This window comes from Lentinula edodes, assembly GCF_021015755.1.
Source record: "Lentinula edodes strain Le(Bin) 0899 ss11 chromosome Unknown C8R40scaffold_29, whole genome shotgun sequence".
In the NCBI taxonomy this organism is placed as follows: Eukaryota; Fungi; Basidiomycota; class Agaricomycetes; order Agaricales; family Omphalotaceae; genus Lentinula; species Lentinula edodes.
This window is the reverse complement of record NW_025764335.1, coordinates 1-18,924: the sequence shown is the minus strand read 5'-3', so window position 1 is coordinate 18,924 and position 18,924 is coordinate 1. Positions and strand designations below refer to the sequence as shown.

Here is an 18,924-nt window from a genome sequence, read left to right as displayed (position 1 = left end):
TAAAATAACACCCATGTAGATAGACACCACCGCCGCCTTTAATATCACTAATTCTCCCTCCTCATCCTTTTTCTCAACTCTGGCTTGGCACTGCGGTTCTGCTACTCCTATGGCCATAGGAAATGCATGGAGATTTTCAGTGTCATGGGAATTGTTTCAAATGAACAGATGAGGATTCTACTTAGTAGACGAGGAGTTTTGATAATAAGGAAAGAGGCGGAGATAATATTTCCTACCATTCCATCTGAGTTTTCTACTCACAGAGATCAAAATATTCCTGGTGCTGCGGTAGACCCCACAGAAGCTATATTCTCAAATTGCCAATCGAGAGTCGGACAGACATTTTTCTGGTTCAACTTGAATTATACACGGCCTAAGTGTGCGGTCTATGAACTCTTCTCGGATTAATTATTGAACGCTAAGCTACCGACAAAAGTATTAGCACTGGTCAAGCACGCAAGGAACAAAAAATACGAGCAAGAGGGAAAAAATGGAGACGTAGGGTAGATCTCGATCAGTATGTATTTTGGACATGGTATGCAAGCGGTGTTGTCGATTTCTCTGTGCTCGTCGCAGTCATTCTCGTATTACCTCACAACAACGATCAACCCCTCGACAGCGACCACAGCCTGCCATCTCCCAATCCGCCTGCACACCCTCAACACCATCGGAGCAGGGACAACCAGAACGAGCAACGGCACGCAAATGACGAGGAAAAACAGGAGGAAAAGAAGTGTGATAGCTGGTTTGATGACTAGGAAATAGAAAAGGGCTTGGAAGGAAGTGGAGTCGGTGAACTAGACAGGCACGAAAAGGTGAGTGCTGCGCGGACTTATATAGTATAAATCAAGTAAACGCACCATCGAATACGTGTTCTTGTAAAAGGACGTCTCCGCGACTTCTTCACCCACCACTGCCTGTCCTGACTCAAGTTCGGAGGCACTGGGATGGCGGGAGCGCGTGAAGATGGGGTAATTTGAGATAAGACGTGTTATTGAGGGTGTTGATGTTGAGGCAGCAGCATGGAGAACGGAAAGAGGATAGTGGAGAGGACTGTGGAATCTTGTTTGAATGAATAGCTAGGGGGAGATGTCGTTAGTCGTTTTGTAGTCGGAAGGCAGACGGAAACGATGGATAAGAGTACTAACCTCGGCACGGGAGAACGCGCGAGCTCCGAGTAAGTTGAAGAAACAGAGTATAGCTCCCAGCGGTAGAGCAATTAGCAATATGGTCCCGGTCTAGTTAGGTATTTTGAGCGACACACTACATGATTTCATCCAAGTATATCAGACGTACCACAGTGAACACAAACAGATACACCCATGCGAGAAGCGCGAACGGAAAGTTCACCACAACCAGATGTGTGAGTGACCTCCAATACACTCCTCTGAAGACAGGATGGAAATATCGTGCCCAAGCTTTTGAAGAGAAGAATCCTCCACTCTCAGGAGGAATTGACCCATCTTCTCTTGTTTCGACTGAGACTGCACAGGCAGGAGGTCGTCTACCCGCATGACTTGGTCCGCCATTTTCTTCACCTTCGGAATCATGCCCATTTTCAGACCGTGACTCTTCATCGTCCGAATCACATTCCGAGAAGAACACCCAAGCTGTTTGGGCGAGAGATGCCAACGAAGGGGCGAAGCTGTTTATGCTAGATTGGGATAAAGACCGTGGTCTGAGAATTGCGGAACGAGATGAGCTGCTGCCAGCCAGAAGAGGCGTGATCTCTGAAGCGTCAGCACCAGGATTTTCCACCACTGATGGACGTAGAGGAGTTCTAGGAGACCGTTGGACTTCGTTATCAGACTCGTTTGAGGGTATTTGAGAGTGTTGCGTCGAAATTCTCTGTAAGGTTTCGGGTGCTCGTCTGTTCTGCCTCGTTCCTCTCGCGCGCCGGGTGCGAGGAGAAGGATATGGCGGTGGTGGGTCGTTTATCGTTTCTTCTGCAGGGACCACAGGGGATGGTGCTATTTGAGACAATGGATAGTCGGGAGGAAGAGATGGTGCATCAATGGAGGGTGGAGGAGAAGACATTCTGCAATAGTTTGTTAGATGGTCTTCAAGCTGAATCTCAATTGAGTTGACCTTCTCGAGCTCATAGTTTTGGCTGTTGCTTAGGTATAGAGAGTAGCGGTACTCAGATGCATTTCGAGATGAAATGTTATCTAGATACTCACCTTTCCACTGAGGTCGTAGTACCGCTTGGGTATAGATGCTAAGAATAAACCCTACACTGACAGTCCCATCAGATGACCGACTTCTGAAATTCGCCTGCGAATCTAAGCCACAAGATAAGTCTCGAGTCTGCTGTTACTAAAGATTATGGATGTTGTTGATAGACGTGAACACGGTGGAGGAGTATGTACACATCTTCGGAAGACCCTCATAGCAATTGAGTAGAGCATCATTATAGTGAGTTGAGTATATATACAGTGCGTACACAGCAATTGTCATTCGTACAGAGGAACTTGGGATGAAAATGTAAGGTATAGGAATAGAAGAACCAGGTTGCTACGCGATAATGGAAAGAAGTCGTTGTTAAACGTGTGCTGAATAGTAGAGCGTATAGAAGATCCTATGAGGATAGTGAAAAGTCATGCAGGGGAAAGAAGGCAGGATAGAAGACTGGATAGAGAGCCGAGAAGAAGGAAAGTCCGTACGCGTACGAGTACATCCGATAGAGAGGTATTTCTAGAGTACATATATAGATCGTTACTTACTTCTCTTGACCATCTGTAAGAGGGATTAAACCTAATCAATCCTAACTTCCTCAGCAGGGTCCTCAAAGCCATCGACAGAAACATTCCATTTCCAGCGACCATCAAGGAACCCAGTCGCAGTATCTTCCAAGACAATTTCGTTTCGTTTCTGAACATAAACCTGTGGTGCAAACATCAGTCATCAAGATCATCGTGTAAAAAGGACATTTCCACAAACTCACCGTCTTATCCGTTACCTTCTGTCTTAATACCGGGATGTTTTCCGTCTCGATTGGGCTTTCTAATAACTCAGACAAATCCTCGACAGCCTTTTCCAAATCTCTCTGATTATCCTCAAACAAATCTTTCTCGTTACCCCTTGCGAGGTAATACGCCATGGCATATGTCCATTTGAGCGTCATGCGGCACTTTTCCACCTCCTCCACGGCCTTTTTCATGAACTGCACTTCAATCCAGGTGAGATCAGACGTGATTTGCATGTCCTCCATCTTCTTCTCAGTTTTGGCGTAAAGCTCGACAGAGAGCTTGGCGGATTGTTCGTGGTTGGCCCAGCGATTGTAATACTGGAATAGTATTGGTAAATACAGAAGGACGAGGGGTAGGAAAAATAAGAACTGACGTGGAGATATCGTTCGAGGGAGGCGCGACTGCGACTCTGAGCATCCCGTGCTTCAATGCCGCCCTTCTCGTCGTATCGGTTGCAGGAATACCATGCCGTGCCATGTTCACTCCAAGGACCTAAGCGAATAAACAAAATGGGCGATAATTCGATTTTTGGAAACACAACACACACACCCATGCATACCCAGCAAAACTCGTACTTGCACTTCTTGCACGTCATATGGCTGTCAAGAAAGCTTGTGAACCGAAAGAGCTACGGGAGAATGAGATATATTACGCACTTGCAACCACCATTTTTCTCGATCGTGCTTTGGCATTTACTGCATTCCTTGGTGTTACTCTTGATCCAGTTTGCCGTCTCGCTGTCATCCTCGCACTTTTTCAGCCACAATCGTGCAACCCCGCACACGACCGGTCGGTGATCGCTCTCGATAGGACATCCAAAGCAGAATACATGCTCTTTATCGTACAGGGAGGTGATGCCCGACGGTGACGACGGTGCCGGTTTCTTGTCGTTGGCGGATCTAGGAATACCCTTTGCACCACAAGACACGATGGGGACCATAGTTGTTAATACGGACTTACTCGCAGCTGATGGGCACGAGACAGTGTTCGTGCAGCCTGGATACGGACAAAACTTGAGTTTCGAGTTTGACGAAACAAAGCTGCGAACGAGTAGCTCTTGGAAACGTGTCCATGCAACAAGATTCTCATTCGTGTCAGAGCCAGGAGGTGCGGCGTCCGACACGAGGATATTGTGCACAAAGTCATCGGGTGCGACGATGGCGCAACCCTCGGTCATACACCGAATACAATGTTCGCCTTCATCACGAATCTTTGAAATGGTGTAAGCATTCCAGCATCCAGAGCAAGCTGAATGACCACAATCGAGAGCGACCGGTTTGAGTTCTGGAGAGTCGTCGAAGCAGATTGGACAAACAAATGATTCGGGTTCCTCGGATGATTTGGCGTCTTTGCGAAATTTGGATGCAGATGCGGCTGGAGATGAGATGGACTTCTGAGCAGATGATCTGGTAGGTGAGGTCAGAGACGATAAGAGTTTGGAGTTTGATCTAATTGCCCGACGTGATGACGGGCCTGCGGCGGACCTGTCCACAGAGTGAGCCCGAACTATTGGCTCTCTAGCAGGCTCTGGGACTGCAGCGCCAGAATCAACAAGGACCTTTGTAGGATTTTCCATATATTTCTCTATTAAGGATTCCTTGTTCCACCCCTGGTGGCGCAGGAGCAACGCTGCAACAGCAGGCTAAAGTGTATGTTAGTTTACAACATGTGTCATCCTTCAAATATACTCACATCCACACCGAGAATACCACATATATGGTCTACGTCCTCCTTCAATGACTCCTCCACTGAGCTCTGGCTCAGCGATGTGTAATCAACTTCGTACGACTTGCGTTTTGGGCCTGCATTGATCCTAAAGTCATCATTATAGTCATCCATCTCCATATCGTCCTCGTCTTGGTCTGATGGACAAGATGGATATATCAGTAACGCGCCGACAAAGAAGCGCGGTGAACTTACCGTCGTTCTGGTAGTCCTCCATCATCTCATCAGAGTCATAATAATCACCTTCATTGTCAGAGATTTCATAGTCAGAGGACATTGTCGTTGTGTTATAGTTGTTTGTGTAAAATGAAAGCCCTTTGGAGTTGTACTGGTCGAGGTGCTTTGGAGTTGTCAGCCAAGCGGTCAAGCCGAGGGAACCGGCGTGAGACTCTTTTATCCTGACTCGGAATGCCACGTGGTTCTCTGCCCTCAAGCCAACTTCGATCTACTTCGATTAATTCAAGCTGTTTGCGTTTACTCTGCGTTTACTGGAATAGCTCCTCATGTTCCTAAATCTTCGCTTCATGATGTTTGTCCAATTGTGCTGGGCGTCAATTATTGGAATATACAGTAACTCGCTCGACCATTTCTCCCATCAACATCAGCACGAAGAACATTGTCTCTCTGTCAACGATCTTGAAAAAGGAACAATCCAGGAAAAGTTCTTCAAATTCCACACACGTGCAACAGTCCAGGCGATGGTCATCAACATCAATCCACCTACGATGATGATACTTAATCAATACAAAAGACCTCCACCATGACTTACTTGCACCATACTTTCTTCCCCCGGTCAATCAGCATTACAAAATGCGAGTTCAACCATTGGCAAATGCCATTGTAGCCTTTGTATTGGCGCAAGGAACTGAAGTTCTCGGCAGACCAGGAGTATTAGATCAGATAACCATGCTGGAGCAAAGCAACTCTACTCTACTGCAATACCCTACTCAGTTCACCCAGAACATTGTCCCGAAACAGATTCATTCCCATAATGACTGTAGGTCCTTTCGCCAAATAATCTGTTTGAAGCTCATGCTTGCATTAGATTGGCGTGATGTACCTCTCCTTACTGCTCTGAGTTTTGGTGTTGCGAGCGTTGAGGCGGACGTATGGTTCATCAACAACACACTTTTCGTGCGTACATATCTGTGACAGTTGGGTAGCTTGATTTATAGATCATTTAGGTTGGCCATGAATTGGCAGCCTTAACTCCAGATCGCACATTTGAATCACTTTACATCCAACCTCTGCTTGCTATTTTGGCTCGTCAAAACCCGGTTAATGCGTTTACCGCGAATCAAACCTCGCTCAAGTACGTGTCTTTCTCTTGACATAGAATCCATTGCTTAAAACTCTAAACTCCCAGCGGAGTTTTCGACACCTCCGGTGGTACCCCTCTACAGCTCCTAATAGATATGAAGACGGATGGGAACAGGTAGCCATTTTCCTTATTTTTGTCCTGCCGTACCTCAGCGGAATCAATAGCACACTCGCCCCCGTGGTGCAAGCCCTTGAACCTTTACGGCAACTGAAATACTTAACCACTTTCGTCAACGACACCCTCACTCTTTCCGCAATCACTGCTGTAGGCACCGGAAATACGCCCTTAGACGGAATCAAGGCTCTATCACCTCGAGACGTTTTTTTTGACGCGCCTCTCACGGAGCTGAACGATCCCATCACAACATATAACGTCACCCTCTCCCCGTTGGCTAGTACGGACTACGAGCCCGCGATAGGTTGGCATGGAATAGGGAATATTAGCGAGGCCCAGCTCGGGAATCTGACTACATTCATAAACGATGCTCATAGTCGAGGTATTAAGGCTAGGTTTTGGGATACACCTGGATGGCCAATTCAAGCACGACATGCTGTTTGGGAACAGCTGTTGAATGCGGGGGCAGATTGGTTGAATGCTGATGATTTGGAAGCTGCGAGTCAGTTCTGATGCCGAACATGTATGCATGTTCTGCGAATAGTCTGGTCTTTGTTACGCATGAGGTTCGCAGTCATCCTTCAGAATCCTCGTGCAACGTTCAATTTGATCGAAGAAAATATATACAAATAGCTGATAAGTAAATAAATCCATAAACAATGTAATTTTTTTGGGTCGATGAAAAGACCCAAATCAGTAAGGCGGAGGAGGATTCGTCAAATCATCCAATGAAGCGTCGTATGTTTGCTCGGACAGAGGACTCATGATGGGGCTCATTATCGTGCTTGCATGATGCATTGTCGGTGAGGCGACAGCATGGCTGAGGAGTACCATACTCTCTAAAGACCGTATGCGCTGCTCCATTTCTTGTATTTCTTGTCTGCCTCGAGGAATGGTGGACTCTGTGGTGGTGGTGGCAGCACCGGAATTGCTCCTAAAACGAGTGGAGGGCGTAGAGACTAGAGCGGCAAAAACGAAGTATAAATACAAGGCAAATTATTATTCTTAGTTAGTGATACTGACCTGCATCGTCATGAACATTGATGGGTGAAGAGCCGAAAGTCTCTGTCGGTGATGGAGTTGAGATGCTGGGAAGGGGGGGCCGAGCTTTGGGATGTGATGACAGGGTTGAAGTAGTGATCAGCGAATTTGATTCGCCTGTGATGAAGCCTGGATACGGAAGAACGCTCTCAGCTATCGAAAACAGGACTACAAGAGCGATGGATACTGACTGGGGACAGTTTGGAATGGTCGTATATTATTTTCCGGTTTGACCGAACGTACCCTTAACTTTCTTCGCCTGATGAGTAAGAATATTGCAAGTGATAAGAGAGCAACGCCCGCAACGCCACCGACTATTCCGCCTATCAAGGCAGTTTTGTTCGGATCTGCGTTTCATGAGTTTCATAATTACTAAGACCGAATCAACAAACTCGACGAACCGCTCGCAGATTCACTTGCGCTTGCGCTTGTCCCGCTCCCGGATGCAGAACTTGACCCCGATGAGGTGGAGTCGTCGGTCGTCACAACGGCGTAGTCAATCAACACCGTCTGCGATGTATTGTATGCTAGCACCGCTGTGAATCCCAACTGATGGGAACCATTCGCCAGACCAGTCGCAACAAAGAAGAGAGAATTGTAGGTGTGGTCCGCTTCAGGAGTGCCTACGGTAGGATCGTCGGCTGCGATCACAGGAGGGTTGTATGTGGTCGCATTGTTGCCATCGAGAGTAAACTCGATCGTGCCCGTGTCGTTTTGAGATGTCACTCCAAACAAATATACTGCTGTACCTGATAAGGGCAGCAAATCCAGTATAACTATCAATGAGATAGAGACAGTTGATTACATACCATTGAACTCAAAAGTGCCCGTCAACCCAGTACGAGCTCCTCCGTCATGCCAGGTTCCGTCGTATGTCAAACTCTGATTCAACAACGCTGAACAATAATCGCATGGTGCAGCTATCCAGCCAGATTGCCAAGTAAATGACGAATTGGTGTCGTCGAATGTGGTATTTGTGGGTGCGGCCGTAGCCGGAAGGGAAAAAATCAAAGGAAGGTAAAAGAGTAGGAATATGACCAAGAACGGTTGAAAGGCTGATAGAAACGACGGCATTCTCAGTCCGTGAGGGGCCTTACGCATGTAGAACTTGAACGTTGAGCGAAGCTGGCAGTCGATAACGCAACTACACTTGGAGAGTTTATCCCCTGAAGGACATGAGTCCTTGATGATCGTGGTATCTAGGACGAGAAGACGACGTGAGCATATTCACGCAGACTCTCCCCGTCGCTTGCTCCGTCGGACTATGGGGCAAGCATCATTACTTTGATATACGAATTGATGAGCCGAATTTGGGTCTTGAAACTCTGGAAGACAAGCTGAAGCGTACCCTCCTCTCCCTGCCGCATTATTCACCGGCCCCAATGAATTCTCGAAAAGTGTGCTCTTATTCAGGAAATGTCGGGGAAATGCTGGGGAAATGTTTCGAAAGTTTTGAGCGCTCCAGCGTCTAATTTCTCTTCAGAGTGTCCCACGATTCGTGTTCTGAAGAGGGCTTGGCTACATACTTTACTACGATACGACTGTTTTGCAGCAATTCATATCCTCACCCTAAAATGCTGAACCAACTTTTGGATCGTTTTTATCCTGCCAAGTATCGCCGCAGAATAGGTCTATCGGGACTGGATTACTGCGGAAAAACGACTCTAATAAACAAGCTCAAATACGGCAAAGTCATCGAGACTATCCCCACAATAGGTCTGATATTCACCACTGCGAATGTCAATGTACCTACATCTGAAGGCATCCTACGGTGTACTGTATGGGAGACGGGTGCTCCAGGATGCAGTCCCCAGTCATATAGGAATTTGATCAAGTCGGTACTTACCCCGTCCGCCGCAATTATATGGTTAGTAGACGGTCGTGATCGTGATAGGCTTGAGGAAAGCGTCGAGGAGCTTGAATCCGTTATGGAACCGGGTGGGGCTCATACGCTTTCTGTTACTGCCCCCATTCTAATGTACGGGTCTCTTCTGTATCTTTCTAAGCCCGGACTGATAGAATATCTTCAGACTTGCAACCAAGCAAGACCTTCCAAATACTGTACCATTAGAAGATATACGTCGCAAGTTTAACCGTGCTATATCTGGACGCAAAGCCGTCATCTTTGGAATATCTCTTGTTCAGGAGGGATCGGACGGGCTTCTGTCCGCTTTCGATTGGTTGGAAGCTGCTCTCAAGAACGCTCCGTCATCTGAACCATCCACTGTCCTGTCAAATAGTTCCAATCTTGCTTCGGATCCCGAAGGATCATTCGAAAAGAAACTGAGCTCATGGATCTCCCGTGCGGAGACGGATTCTTCACCGGAAGAGTTTCTTTCACAATTCCATGCTATAAATCTCCCATCCTGGGACCATTATACACATATCCGCCTGGCGTACGTGATTTTAACAACTTTCGGGCGACAGAAAGGTATGCTCAATCCAAGCCGTGTAGCTCGTTAATGATGGTTTGCAGGCAAAGACATGATTTTTAGTGGAATCGAGAAGTATATCCGCGAAAGCCCACAAACTCGCGGTCGAACTTTCCATGTTACTATGACCTACTTCTGGATTCAGCTTGTGCATTTTGGCATCTGCAATATGCCGTCTTTTACCCCTGCTACGAGCACGATGAAGGAGGAAAGTCACAAGGTCACTTACTCATCTGATGTAGATGTATCGACTGTAGCGGAAAGTTACCGGAGTTTCAGCTCGACTTCAAGTTTCACGCTTTTGCCAAGTCCTCAGACTGAATTCGCGGGATTTCTTCTACTAAATCCCTTCGTCGCTCAGCCAAATTTGTGGGAGGAGTATTATTCTAAGGATGTTATCATGAGTCCTGAGGCAAAAAAGGGGATGGTACTTCCTGATAAGAAATCGTTACCCAGCTTGGTGTATCATACAGTAAAAAGGTATGCAGACAATTGACATTTTGTATTCCATCTCCCGTCCAACTCGGTTACTCATTCCTACAGGTGAAACTTGACCAAGCCAAACACAACCCGCATTCCACGGCCAGGTATGAGGCTATACTCATCTAAGGAACATCAACAAATTTGGATGGCTCAATTATATACTTCCAAGAATTCGAGGACAGACTACTAGGCGTACGCTCGAGCTTCCTATTCAATTAATATATGCAACCTCTTGATGTACTCATTGTGTTCCCGATCGATTGTCAAATGAATGTCCGGACCCGGTACGCCTTCCACTTTCACGGCTTTCATTGGTGTTGCAACAATCTCTCCTAACGGTCATGATACGCCGACCGAGGACTCTCGATTCAATTCTTCAACAATCATGCGGGACCTCATCATATAAATCATAACCTCTGACACGCACAATACGCTTCTCCTCACCCAGGCCATTCCATTCCCTTGTACCGCACTGGTAGCGTATTCTTCCACCTTTCTCTAAGAGCGATTGTTTTGTACGATGGCGCATCCCAGAAGACAAGGCAATAACCTTGTTAAACCAACCAAACCTGGGCACTCGACCAAGAAATCGCCAGCGAAGCTACAAACGAGTGAGTAAACATTTCTCTGACCGTCAAACTCATAAACTTACGGTCTCGCGGCAGCCACAGGTACACACGGCTCGTCAAGAGCTTCGTCAACATCCCCCTCATCCAGAACTGTTTCGTCGAAGGGTGGATCACAAGTACTTCGTTTATTCCTATGAACTCGGATCATTTCTTAATTGTATCTCTGTTCAGAACCTTTTGGAAAGCTGGAACCCGAGCCTCATGATAGACCAACCAGAGCCCGATGACTACCTCTACAATAACCCTAATCCCAGAAGTCTCTCAAGGAATCACATATTCACCGCGCGCGGTCTCTCAAACCTAGGATGTATGCTGATACTAGGATTATCCCTTTTGGGTCTATTGTACATTGTTCTCTGATTTGAATCGCATAATCTCGATTTGCTGACCCCATGCAATCTAGCATTGGATATCCTGTATCTACATACTACACTACAGCCCAGGAGACATTATTTGGGAACTTGGGTCCAGGTGGGATCAATGCAACTGGCCAGGTGAGTGCGTGTTCTCGTCTAATCACGTTCATCTCCCGCTAATTTCCCTATAGATACCACAAATGATAGGAAATTGGGGTCTTATTGATCGTGAAACCCCCCAAGATGCCCTTACTTTACCGTCGTATATGGATGGCGCCGAATGGCAGCTAGTTTTTAGTGATGAGTTCAATACAGACGGAAGAACATTCTATCCTGGGGATGATCCGTATTGGGAAGCAGGTGAGGTCTTTCGTTTTTATACCTAAGAAGACATACCGAGTCACTGAAAGTGAACCTACAATATTGGGAGGCAAGTCCGTTTCACTCAAACTTTTAGCACTTTCCACCTACCTGTATTCGGTAGACCGGTAACTTGAACTGGTACGATCCTTCGGCTATAATCACCAAGGACGGATCCCTCGAGATCACCCTTTCCAAGCAGCCTTCACATGGGTTGGACTATCAAGGCGGCATGCTCACAACATGGAACAAATTCTGTTTCACTGGCGCGATTGTTCAAGCGAGTGTTTCTTTACCTGGGATGAACAATGTCTCGGGGCTGTGGCCCTCAATATGGACTTTAGGGAACCTGGGTCGTGTAGGCTATGGAGCTACCTTGCAAGGAATGGTGGGATCATTGTATACACCTCACTTATGTGAAGGGTTTTAATATCGTTCGCTTCATAGTGGCCATACAGTTATGATACATGCGACGTCGGGGCTGTTCCGGGTCAGGTCATCGATGGGAAACCGGCCGCTGCGAATGAGCAAGGCCCATACAACAATGCTAGCATTTCAGGTCTACCAGGACAACGTCTTTCCAGGTGTACGTGCCCTGGGGAAGAACACCCTGGTCCGAAACATGACGATGGGTCCTTTTTTGGACGGTCTGCACCAGAGATTGATCTGTTTGAAGGGCAGGTGGATGGAACGACTGGTTGTGTGTCGCAAAGTGGACAGTGGGCAGTGAGTGACTTTCAATGAACGATGGTCAAGCAATTCATTGTCGATATCTAAGCCTTTCAACAACGGATATGAATTTCAAAACAATAGCAATGGGTTGATTATCGATGACCCAAGCATCACAATTCAGAACTCGTATATCGGAGGCCCGTTACAGCAAGCAACTTCCTATGTCACTCAGACGAGTGTGTTTGTTATACTTTTTCCATGAATGTCGAGGAACCGACTGAACATCACTACCTAGATCAAATATGCTACCAGCAGAACGAAGGCTGTTTTTCTATATACGGCATTGAGTACAGACCAGGATATGAAGCTGATAATGCTGTAAGTCCCCGCGATCCTCTCATGGTCTTCACTGCATCTCTTTCTGCAGTACATCACTTGGATATCCGATGGCAAGAAAGCGTGGACTTTGGAGGCAGCTGGAGTCGGTGCCGATCCCATTACAAACATCTCTGCAAGACCGATTTCCCAAGAGCCAATGGTAAGTACCCAGGACACCATACATCAAGTTTCGTATCTTTGCTAATGACGGATGTTCAATGAAGGCCTTGATTGCAAATCTCGGAATGTCAAGTTCTTTCAGTTTCTTGGATTTTGACAACCTCGTGTTCCCCGCCGTCATGCGTGTAAGTTGTCCTTTTTCACAGAATACCTACTCCATTCACATCTGGTACTACATAGGTTGACTGGATAAGAGTTTACCAGCCTTCTGATGCAGTTAACATTGGATGTGACCCAGAGGCATATCCAACCAAGGACTATATCGAGGCCAACAAAGTGGCATATAACAATCCTAATCTGACCACATGGGACTCGAGCATCTCTGGATACAACAAGACATTTCCAAAGAACAGTTTGGTTGACGGTTGTTAGGGCTAAATTTTATAGGATGTGAGGAGTATCATTATTTGTCCGTATTTATGTTGTAGGATTCGTGTACATAGAGTGCCTTGTAGGGTAGCGCTAAATTGGTTTCAAGGTGTGACATGTCCGAAATGAAATGATTGTGAAGGTGTTGTCCTATGGTGGCTTCAGTACTTCACCTTCCTCTTTCAGCTACTTTTCCCCCATATTGGGACTGTCACTTTTGTGAGTCACTGTGATGTGGTTGAGTATATGATGTAATTTCAAAATATCAATGACTAAAAAAACATCAACAAAAAGATTCCTTTGCTCAGATTTACATAACTCAACCGTAGTTCACAATATGCAATTCCCCACAGTGTATTATACTGTGATAACCACAATATCATGGCATAAAAATGCTGTAAGTAGTGTATATCTGAATGATTGCTCTTTTTTTCCCACATACTAGAGTCTCGGAGGGTATATGGGGACTTTGGTTTGAGTACAACAAAAAACTCGGCCCGCCGGTACACCTCACGGCCATCAGACATCATGTAAGCACCTTCCGCATTTGTCTTCCTTACCACCACCACTCCCCGCCGCCAAACTATGTCTTCCTCCTCCATCCTCCCTTCCCGACCCGTAATTCCACAAATAATTACCACCTGCTCATCATGTTACTCTCACGTTGACTTTGCCATACCAATGAATCCCATACCACAACAAGGCACTTTACTCCGGATCCGATGCTGGAAATGCGAGAAGGTTAATGAACATATGTTTTATGCTGCACAGATTTCGAGTCATTACCCGAAGGATTTATTTGGGAACCCTGATCATCCCGCAGTTGCTGGCAATGCAGCTGCTTCATCATCATCATCAACGACGAATCGCAACTCGAATCCGCATTTTTCAACGTCTGGTGGTGCTCGGAAAGGCGGGAGAAGAATCGGAACACAAGAACGACCTTTAGAGACTGTGTATTATGATACGTTGGGTGTACCAGTCACAGCTACAACGGATGAAATCAAAAAAGCTTATCGTACGTCCTTCAAATCATCTCAAATATCATGTCACATAGCCTATATATATATATTTCATAGGACGCCTGGCAATAAAACACCACCCGGACAAAAACCCCTCCGACCCACTCGCCGCGGACCGATTCAAATCCATCGCGATCGCGTACCAAACCCTCTCCGACCCCGCCCTCCGCGCGAAATACAACGAATTCGGAGCTAGGGAAAGCGCTCCGGAGGGCGGGTTCGTCGATCCGGAAGAAGTCTTCTCAGCGATATTCGGGGGGGAGAGGTTTGTGGGGGTCATTGGGCATATCAGTCTGGCGAAGGATATGAAGGCGGCGTTGCAGGAGGCGGAGGAGGAGGCGGAGGAAGGTAAGGATGGAAGTGATGGGGCGGCGAGGATACGGGATGGGAAAGGAGAGAGATTGGTGCTTAGTGAGGAAGAGAAAGCGAAAAAGGAGGAAAAGAATCGGAAGAAGGCTGCTGAGGTTTGTTGATTTGTTTGTTGGTTATTTTCATTCTAATATTTTGTGGATAGAGAGCAGCCGCACGTGCAGAACGAGTGGACAAACTGGTTGCAAACCTCGAACGCAAGCTCGGGATATTCACAGAAAGCGCAACTGGTATAAACGATGTAGATGTCACCAGAAGTTGGAGAACAATATGTGAACTCGAAGCAGAGTTTGTTCCATCTTTATATATGTCTTAATTATCTGTTCAACCCTTTTATTTCAGAGAACTCTCACACGAATCCTACGGACCCGAACTCTTACAAGCAATCGGATTCGTATACGTCTCCAAAGCCAAACAATTCCTCGCCACAAACCAAACTTTCCTCGGCGTCGGCGGGTGGCTACACAACGTTCAAGGGAAATATCATGTTTTTAGTGAAACGTACGTCGTCGATGTATATCTTTTTCCTATAATTCACTCAACTCCTATGCACAGAGTATCAACCCTCCGCTCTGCCCTCGAACTCAAATCTGTCTTCGACCAAATCCAGGCCGCCGAAAAAGCCGGCAATCTCTCTCCCGAAGAACGTCAAAAGCTCGAAGAACAAGCTGCTGAAAAAGGGCTACAAGCATTATTCAAGGGCGCTAAATTAGAGATTGATTCGGTGTTGAGGGAGGTTTGTGATAGAATATTGTTGTTGGAGGCGGAGGATCCGAGTAGTAGTAGTGTTGGGAGGGAAAAGGCGGTGTTGAGGGCTGCGGCGTTGCAGATTTTGGGTGAGGCGTATGTGGGTGTTGGGACAAGGAAAGGTGGTGTTGGGATACAGGCATCATCAGCATCAAGCGCGGATCACCAATATCCACACTCTCGAACGAGTTCGCCTGCTCCCGGAACCCACGGTAAACCTGAGCCGAGTTCAACTAGTCACAGTACTACTTCTAACGGTGGCAGCGGTCTTGGAGGAATTGGAACTGGGTTGGGCAATCTCGGCAGGGATATTGGTACCGGGTTGGGCGGGATGTTTGGATTCGGTGGTGGTGGTAGTAATCTTACCACTCCCAGTCCCAGTCTCAGCGCAAACGCCAGTCCCAGTGCACGTAGAGCAAGTCGAACGTTTGGAGGAGGCCAAGGACGAAGGGGAGGACAAGGTGGACATGGAGGGTCGTTCGATGATAGCGAGTATGTCAGAGTCGATACGAAGAGTAGTCGAGCGAGAGCTACATAAACGTATCTTATGAGGGATAATCGATGTGCAATTAACTGTCACGTGCATTACTGAACCTACTTCACCCATAGACAGCTCTCAAACGTTGTATCGAAATGCCACATCTCACCTGCTTGCTATGGTTGTCCACACTCTCTGGAAACTTGGAAATCTCCTCGCTAGACGCAATAGGCTCATGAGTACGACAGCGACCAGGCGTTTCGAGCCTGAAAATTTCTACGCGTATACCTCTGGGCGTTGGATTCACGATGAAAACCGGCAGCTATCCCTTCGTTATCGCTCCTTCAACGTCGATGCTTTGAAGAAAGTCGTAGTGCATGCTGCAGGAGGAAATTCCGTGCTCAAGATGGAAAAGCTCGCGGAAGGGTCCTACAATAAAGTTTTTGTTCTCACTCTTGACAATGGTCAGGAACTCATTGCACGGATTCCAACAGTTATAGCTGGCCCAGGAAAACTCGTCACTGCAAGCGAGGTTGCTACGATGGATTATGCTCGTTCAATTGGGGTGCCTGTTCCTCGAGTGTTGGCATGGTGTGCAGACGCTTCTAGTACTCCTGTTCAATCAGAGTACATTGTCATGGAAAAAGCTTCCGGTGTCGAACTGGGTCGTGTCTGGGATCAAATGTCTTCAGACCAGAAGGACGACACTGTCCGAGAGGTGGTGAATATCGAAAAGCGTATGATAAAACCTTTTTTCAAGGCATATGGTAGTGTCTTTTACCGAGGTGACGTTGACTCTGGTGTTGTCCACGATCGTTTCGTCGTTGGTCCCAACGTCTCTCTACCTTTTTGGGACGAAGAGCGACGAGACATGGATCTTGATCGTGGCCCTTGGACAGATCCATTTTCTTATCTCAAGGCTATATCTAGTCGAGAACGTAAATGGATCCTCAACTACGCCACCTCTAATCCTCATCCGACTCTCTTCGAACCTCCAACGCACATCCAAGACCAACAAGCCCATATTTCCCTTCTAAATCGCTATGACGCTGTACTTCCATACATTATTCCTACCCAAGATTCGATTCTCCTCCGCCCAACCCTTTGGCACACGGATCTGCATTTTGGAAATATATTTCTCTCGCAGGATGATTTAGCGGAAGGGAATATTAAGATTACTGCGATTATAGACTGGCAGCATGCCTGTGTTCTACCTCTTTATTTACAGGCTCGTGCGCCTCGATTTTTACCCCTTCCAGATCAGATTCCGCCCAGTTCAGACGAAGAAGAAGAAGAAGAAGCTTTTCATCAGCAAGCACCAGCAGCAGCAGCTTTAGCAGACGCTGAACTTGCCAATCGCCACGAGCTATACCACACAATCACTGCGTCTCTTAATCCAGATTATCACCGCGCCCTGTCTTTCAGCACCCGAGACCTCATCATAACCCCAGTCCAATTCTCCGGTCGCACATGGTCTGGAGGGTATGTCCCTCTCCAAAACACTCTCATCCGCATCGTGGATAACTGGGACTACTTGGGTCATCGTCACTTTCCATGTCCAATCGCCTTTTCACAATCCGAACGAGAAGCCCATGCGGAGGACGCCCAGGAGTGGCAGGTGGGAGAGGATTTGCAGGTGATGATACAAGATCGTATTGGTGTTCAAGAAGGCGGGTGGGTCTCGCATGAGGGGTACGAAGATGCTCTTCGACGGAACGAGGAGTTGAAGGAGGAATTCCTGCAGCAGAAACCGCACGGCAAAGACAAAGACACTTATCTACGTGCTTGGCCGTATCGTCCTGTGGTTTAGGAGTCTACCGTGTGTCCCAGTCGCTAAACCTGTCCAGGAACTCTTACAGAGGTGATCAGTCATCGGCTTGCTTAACCCGCAGTATGTAAGTTAATACTCGCAGCGGTTCCGCGTCGAGCTATACCTCTATCCTATACGTATATCTAGCGTGAAATTGCTTACTATATTGATTAATCTGATTTGCTTGAACGTTCTTGAAGCTCGAACCTTCGAACTCGAGCCTTCAAATTCAAATTAAAAACGTTTGAACGTTGAAGGTGTGCTCCGACCCGACAGTTTCAACATTTCCAAAGAATAGTTTTGGGTTGACAAGTTGCTCGAAATTTCTGCGAGGCTTAGTACATTGCTGGTCTACCAGGGTCAAGTTGTTGCTGTAAGATCAGAGGAGCATTCGTATCCAATCTTATGTAGTACATCCGATAATTTAACCGCAAGGTATTTACGTCTTGGTAATATTTGCAGGCCAATTATGGATTTTCCAACTATACCAGTCGGCAGCTGGCCTATTCTTTCCTAGTCCACCTGTAAAACAATCGACAAAATCAGACTATGTATGTATTTAAACCAGCCAACTAGAGGCAGATGTGTGACACACCTAATGGAGTACAATGAATGCGAAGCCCGAGGCTATTTGCACCAGCTGGCCTACTGGGGTTACTTGGCGACTTTACGAGGAACATAGGCGGGATGAGCATCTGTAAAGTGCCTTGAAACACGAAATGCCGTGAAAAGAGTAGCGTCTTCCCAATCTCAAAGCCTTTTTTGTGGGCGTAAAGAAGGAGTTTTACGGGCTGTGCGCTGATTGCTGCTGGGTCGTCGACGAAAAGCTATTGGGGCACACACAAGGTCAGGGGGGTAGATGGAAATGCTAAGAACTCGGAACATGAACCTCTGGAGTCTGTACGTTAAGAATCTTGGATTTTTTCCCGATTATAATGCACTGCCGAATACTTTGGATATTGCGTAGTAGGATTTTATGGATATGACCCGTACCTCCCAATAGGTTCTGAGAGGACCATGAGTTAGCGATGTCACCACTCAGAACTTGAAAACATTTGTAAACGCAGGAAAACTTCACTCACTCGTCTAGCTTCCCAGGGAATTCACCCAGACGAGGGGAAAGATATGCCCCTTCACCAATTGATTTTGTGGTGGCGGGGATAGCTGTCAGTGTTCCTGCTTTGTTGTATTCATCAGCCTTCGCCTTGTGAAATATTATCAAGAGATGAGTTTGGAATATTTTGCATGGAGATTCGGCGGTGTTATAATCACTTTGGAAACGTATCGATAACCAACAATGAGTTCGTCTGGCGCTGGACCGATTGCTTCTCGAGGATAAAGTGATGTAGAAGAATAATTGCCAACGGGAAGAGCGAGTACACAATCCCGGGCCACAAATGTAAGGAGAAGGAAGAAGGGAGCCAAGTGGTGATAGTGGAGGATTGGAAGAATCAGCATACTACTGGAAA

General features: G+C 46.8%; 9 protein-coding genes across 9 annotated transcripts; 5 read left to right on the top strand and 4 right to left on the bottom strand.

Moving 5' to 3' along the window:
• Nucleotides 1–587: 587 nt before the first annotated feature.
• Nucleotides 588–2,037, bottom strand: C8R40DRAFT_1161981 (uncharacterized protein; the record flags this gene model as incomplete). Its single annotated transcript, XM_046230195.1, has 4 exons — nt 588–797; nt 861–1,079; nt 1,149–1,238; nt 1,297–2,037. 4 exons carry the CDS (start codon nt 2,035–2,037, stop codon nt 588–590), a joined length of 1,260 nt encoding a protein of 419 aa, XP_046083830.1.
• A 360-nt stretch (nt 2,038–2,397) lies between these two features.
• C8R40DRAFT_1254780 (uncharacterized protein) lies at nt 2,398–5,050 on the bottom strand. The gene is made up of 7 exons (XM_046233748.1): nt 4,890–5,050; nt 4,662–4,831; nt 3,626–4,611; nt 3,519–3,568; nt 3,343–3,461; nt 2,945–3,286; nt 2,398–2,883 (listed from the first exon to the last, which is right to left on the bottom strand). The coding sequence occupies exons 1-7, from the start codon at nt 4,969–4,971 to the stop codon at nt 2,755–2,757; spliced, it is 1,878 nt and encodes a 625-aa protein (XP_046083829.1). The 5' UTR covers nt 4,972–5,050; the 3' UTR covers nt 2,398–2,754.
• A 454-nt stretch (nt 5,051–5,504) lies between these two features.
• C8R40DRAFT_1051643 (uncharacterized protein) lies at nt 5,505–6,642 on the top strand (the record flags this gene model as incomplete). The annotated part of the gene is made up of 5 exons (XM_046224718.1): nt 5,505–5,691; nt 5,740–5,828; nt 5,879–6,006; nt 6,061–6,129; nt 6,180–6,642. The coding sequence occupies 5 exons, from the start codon at nt 5,505–5,507 to the stop codon at nt 6,640–6,642; spliced, it is 936 nt and encodes a 311-aa protein (XP_046083828.1).
• Nucleotides 6,643–6,732: 90 nt separating this feature from the next.
• Nucleotides 6,733–8,641, bottom strand: C8R40DRAFT_415588 (uncharacterized protein). Its single transcript, XM_046234996.1, has 6 exons — nt 8,519–8,641; nt 7,980–8,452; nt 7,572–7,919; nt 7,362–7,517; nt 7,153–7,299; nt 6,733–7,088 (listed from the first exon to the last, which is right to left on the bottom strand). The coding sequence occupies exons 2-6, from the start codon at nt 8,269–8,271 to the stop codon at nt 6,823–6,825; spliced, it is 1,209 nt and encodes a 402-aa protein (XP_046083827.1). The 5' UTR covers nt 8,272–8,452; nt 8,519–8,641; the 3' UTR covers nt 6,733–6,822.
• Nucleotides 8,642–8,744: 103 nt separating this feature from the next.
• C8R40DRAFT_1173137 (ADP-ribosylation factor family-domain-containing protein) lies at nt 8,745–10,098 on the top strand (the record flags this gene model as incomplete). Its single annotated transcript, XM_046231972.1, has 3 exons — nt 8,745–9,148; nt 9,201–9,601; nt 9,647–10,098. The coding sequence occupies 3 exons, from the start codon at nt 8,745–8,747 to the stop codon at nt 10,096–10,098; spliced, it is 1,257 nt and encodes a 418-aa protein (XP_046083826.1).
• A 407-nt stretch (nt 10,099–10,505) lies between these two features.
• C8R40DRAFT_415743 (glycoside hydrolase family 16 protein) lies at nt 10,506–13,272 on the top strand. Its single transcript, XM_046234997.1, has 12 exons — nt 10,506–10,830; nt 10,886–11,058; nt 11,118–11,208; nt 11,262–11,430; nt 11,481–11,500; nt 11,555–11,818; nt 11,878–12,156; nt 12,209–12,338; nt 12,398–12,480; nt 12,530–12,640; nt 12,705–12,785; nt 12,841–13,272. The coding sequence occupies exons 2-12, from the start codon at nt 10,916–10,918 to the stop codon at nt 13,030–13,032; spliced, it is 1,563 nt and encodes a 520-aa protein (XP_046083825.1). The 5' UTR covers nt 10,506–10,830; nt 10,886–10,915; the 3' UTR covers nt 13,033–13,272.
• A 342-nt stretch (nt 13,273–13,614) lies between these two features.
• Nucleotides 13,615–15,705, top strand: C8R40DRAFT_1051439 (X-domain of DnaJ-containing-domain-containing protein; the record flags this gene model as incomplete). Its single annotated transcript, XM_046224705.1, has 6 exons — nt 13,615–14,047; nt 14,109–14,515; nt 14,566–14,708; nt 14,763–14,921; nt 14,976–15,292; nt 15,641–15,705. 6 exons carry the CDS (start codon nt 13,615–13,617, stop codon nt 15,703–15,705), a joined length of 1,524 nt encoding a protein of 507 aa, XP_046083824.1.
• A 202-nt stretch (nt 15,706–15,907) lies between these two features.
• Nucleotides 15,908–17,428, top strand: C8R40DRAFT_1003918 (kinase-like domain-containing protein; the record flags this gene model as incomplete). Its single annotated transcript, XM_046222783.1, has 1 exon — nt 15,908–17,428. A coding segment is annotated over one exon (1,521 nt), but the record flags the coding sequence as incomplete, so codon positions are not given.
• A 466-nt stretch (nt 17,429–17,894) lies between these two features.
• C8R40DRAFT_1173134 (uncharacterized protein) lies at nt 17,895–18,913 on the bottom strand (the record flags this gene model as incomplete). The annotated part of the gene is made up of 6 exons (XM_046231971.1): nt 17,895–17,977; nt 18,051–18,282; nt 18,345–18,395; nt 18,449–18,461; nt 18,538–18,659; nt 18,728–18,913. 6 exons carry the CDS (start codon nt 18,911–18,913, stop codon nt 17,895–17,897), a joined length of 687 nt encoding a protein of 228 aa, XP_046083822.1.
• Between the last annotated feature and the right edge of the window lie 11 nt (nt 18,914–18,924).

Bases quoted from the DNA above. Each gene is read 5' to 3' on its own strand.
- C8R40DRAFT_1254780 (XM_046233748.1), bottom strand. From the start codon at position 4,971: ATGTCCTCTGACTATGAAATCTCTGACAATGAAGGTGATTATTATGAC. The intron at 3,569-3,625 runs GTGCGTAATATA...CTTTCTTGACAG, and splicing joins GAGAAAAATGGTGGTTGCAA to CCATATGACGTGCAAGAAGT. The intron at 2,884-2,944 runs GTGAGTTTGTGG...TTTGCACCACAG, and splicing joins AGAAGGTAACGGATAAGACG to GTTTATGTTCAGAAACGAAA.
- C8R40DRAFT_415588 (XM_046234996.1), bottom strand. From the start codon at position 8,271: ATGCGTAAGGCCCCTCACGGACTGAGAATGCCGTCGTTTCTATCAGCC. The intron at 7,920-7,979 runs GTATGTAATCAA...TGCCCTTATCAG, and splicing joins GGGCACTTTTGAGTTCAATG to GTACAGCAGTATATTTGTTT. The intron at 7,518-7,571 runs GTTCGTCGAGTT...CATGAAACGCAG, and splicing joins CGCAAGTGAATCTGCGAGCG to ATCCGAACAAAACTGCCTTG.
- C8R40DRAFT_415743 (XM_046234997.1), top strand. From the start codon at position 10,916: ATGATAGACCAACCAGAGCCCGATGACTACCTCTACAATAACCCTAAT. The intron at 11,819-11,877 runs GTGGGATCATTG...TTCGCTTCATAG, and splicing joins GAGCTACCTTGCAAGGAATG to TGGCCATACAGTTATGATAC. The intron at 12,641-12,704 runs GTAAGTACCCAG...TGTTCAATGAAG, and splicing joins CGATTTCCCAAGAGCCAATG to GCCTTGATTGCAAATCTCGG.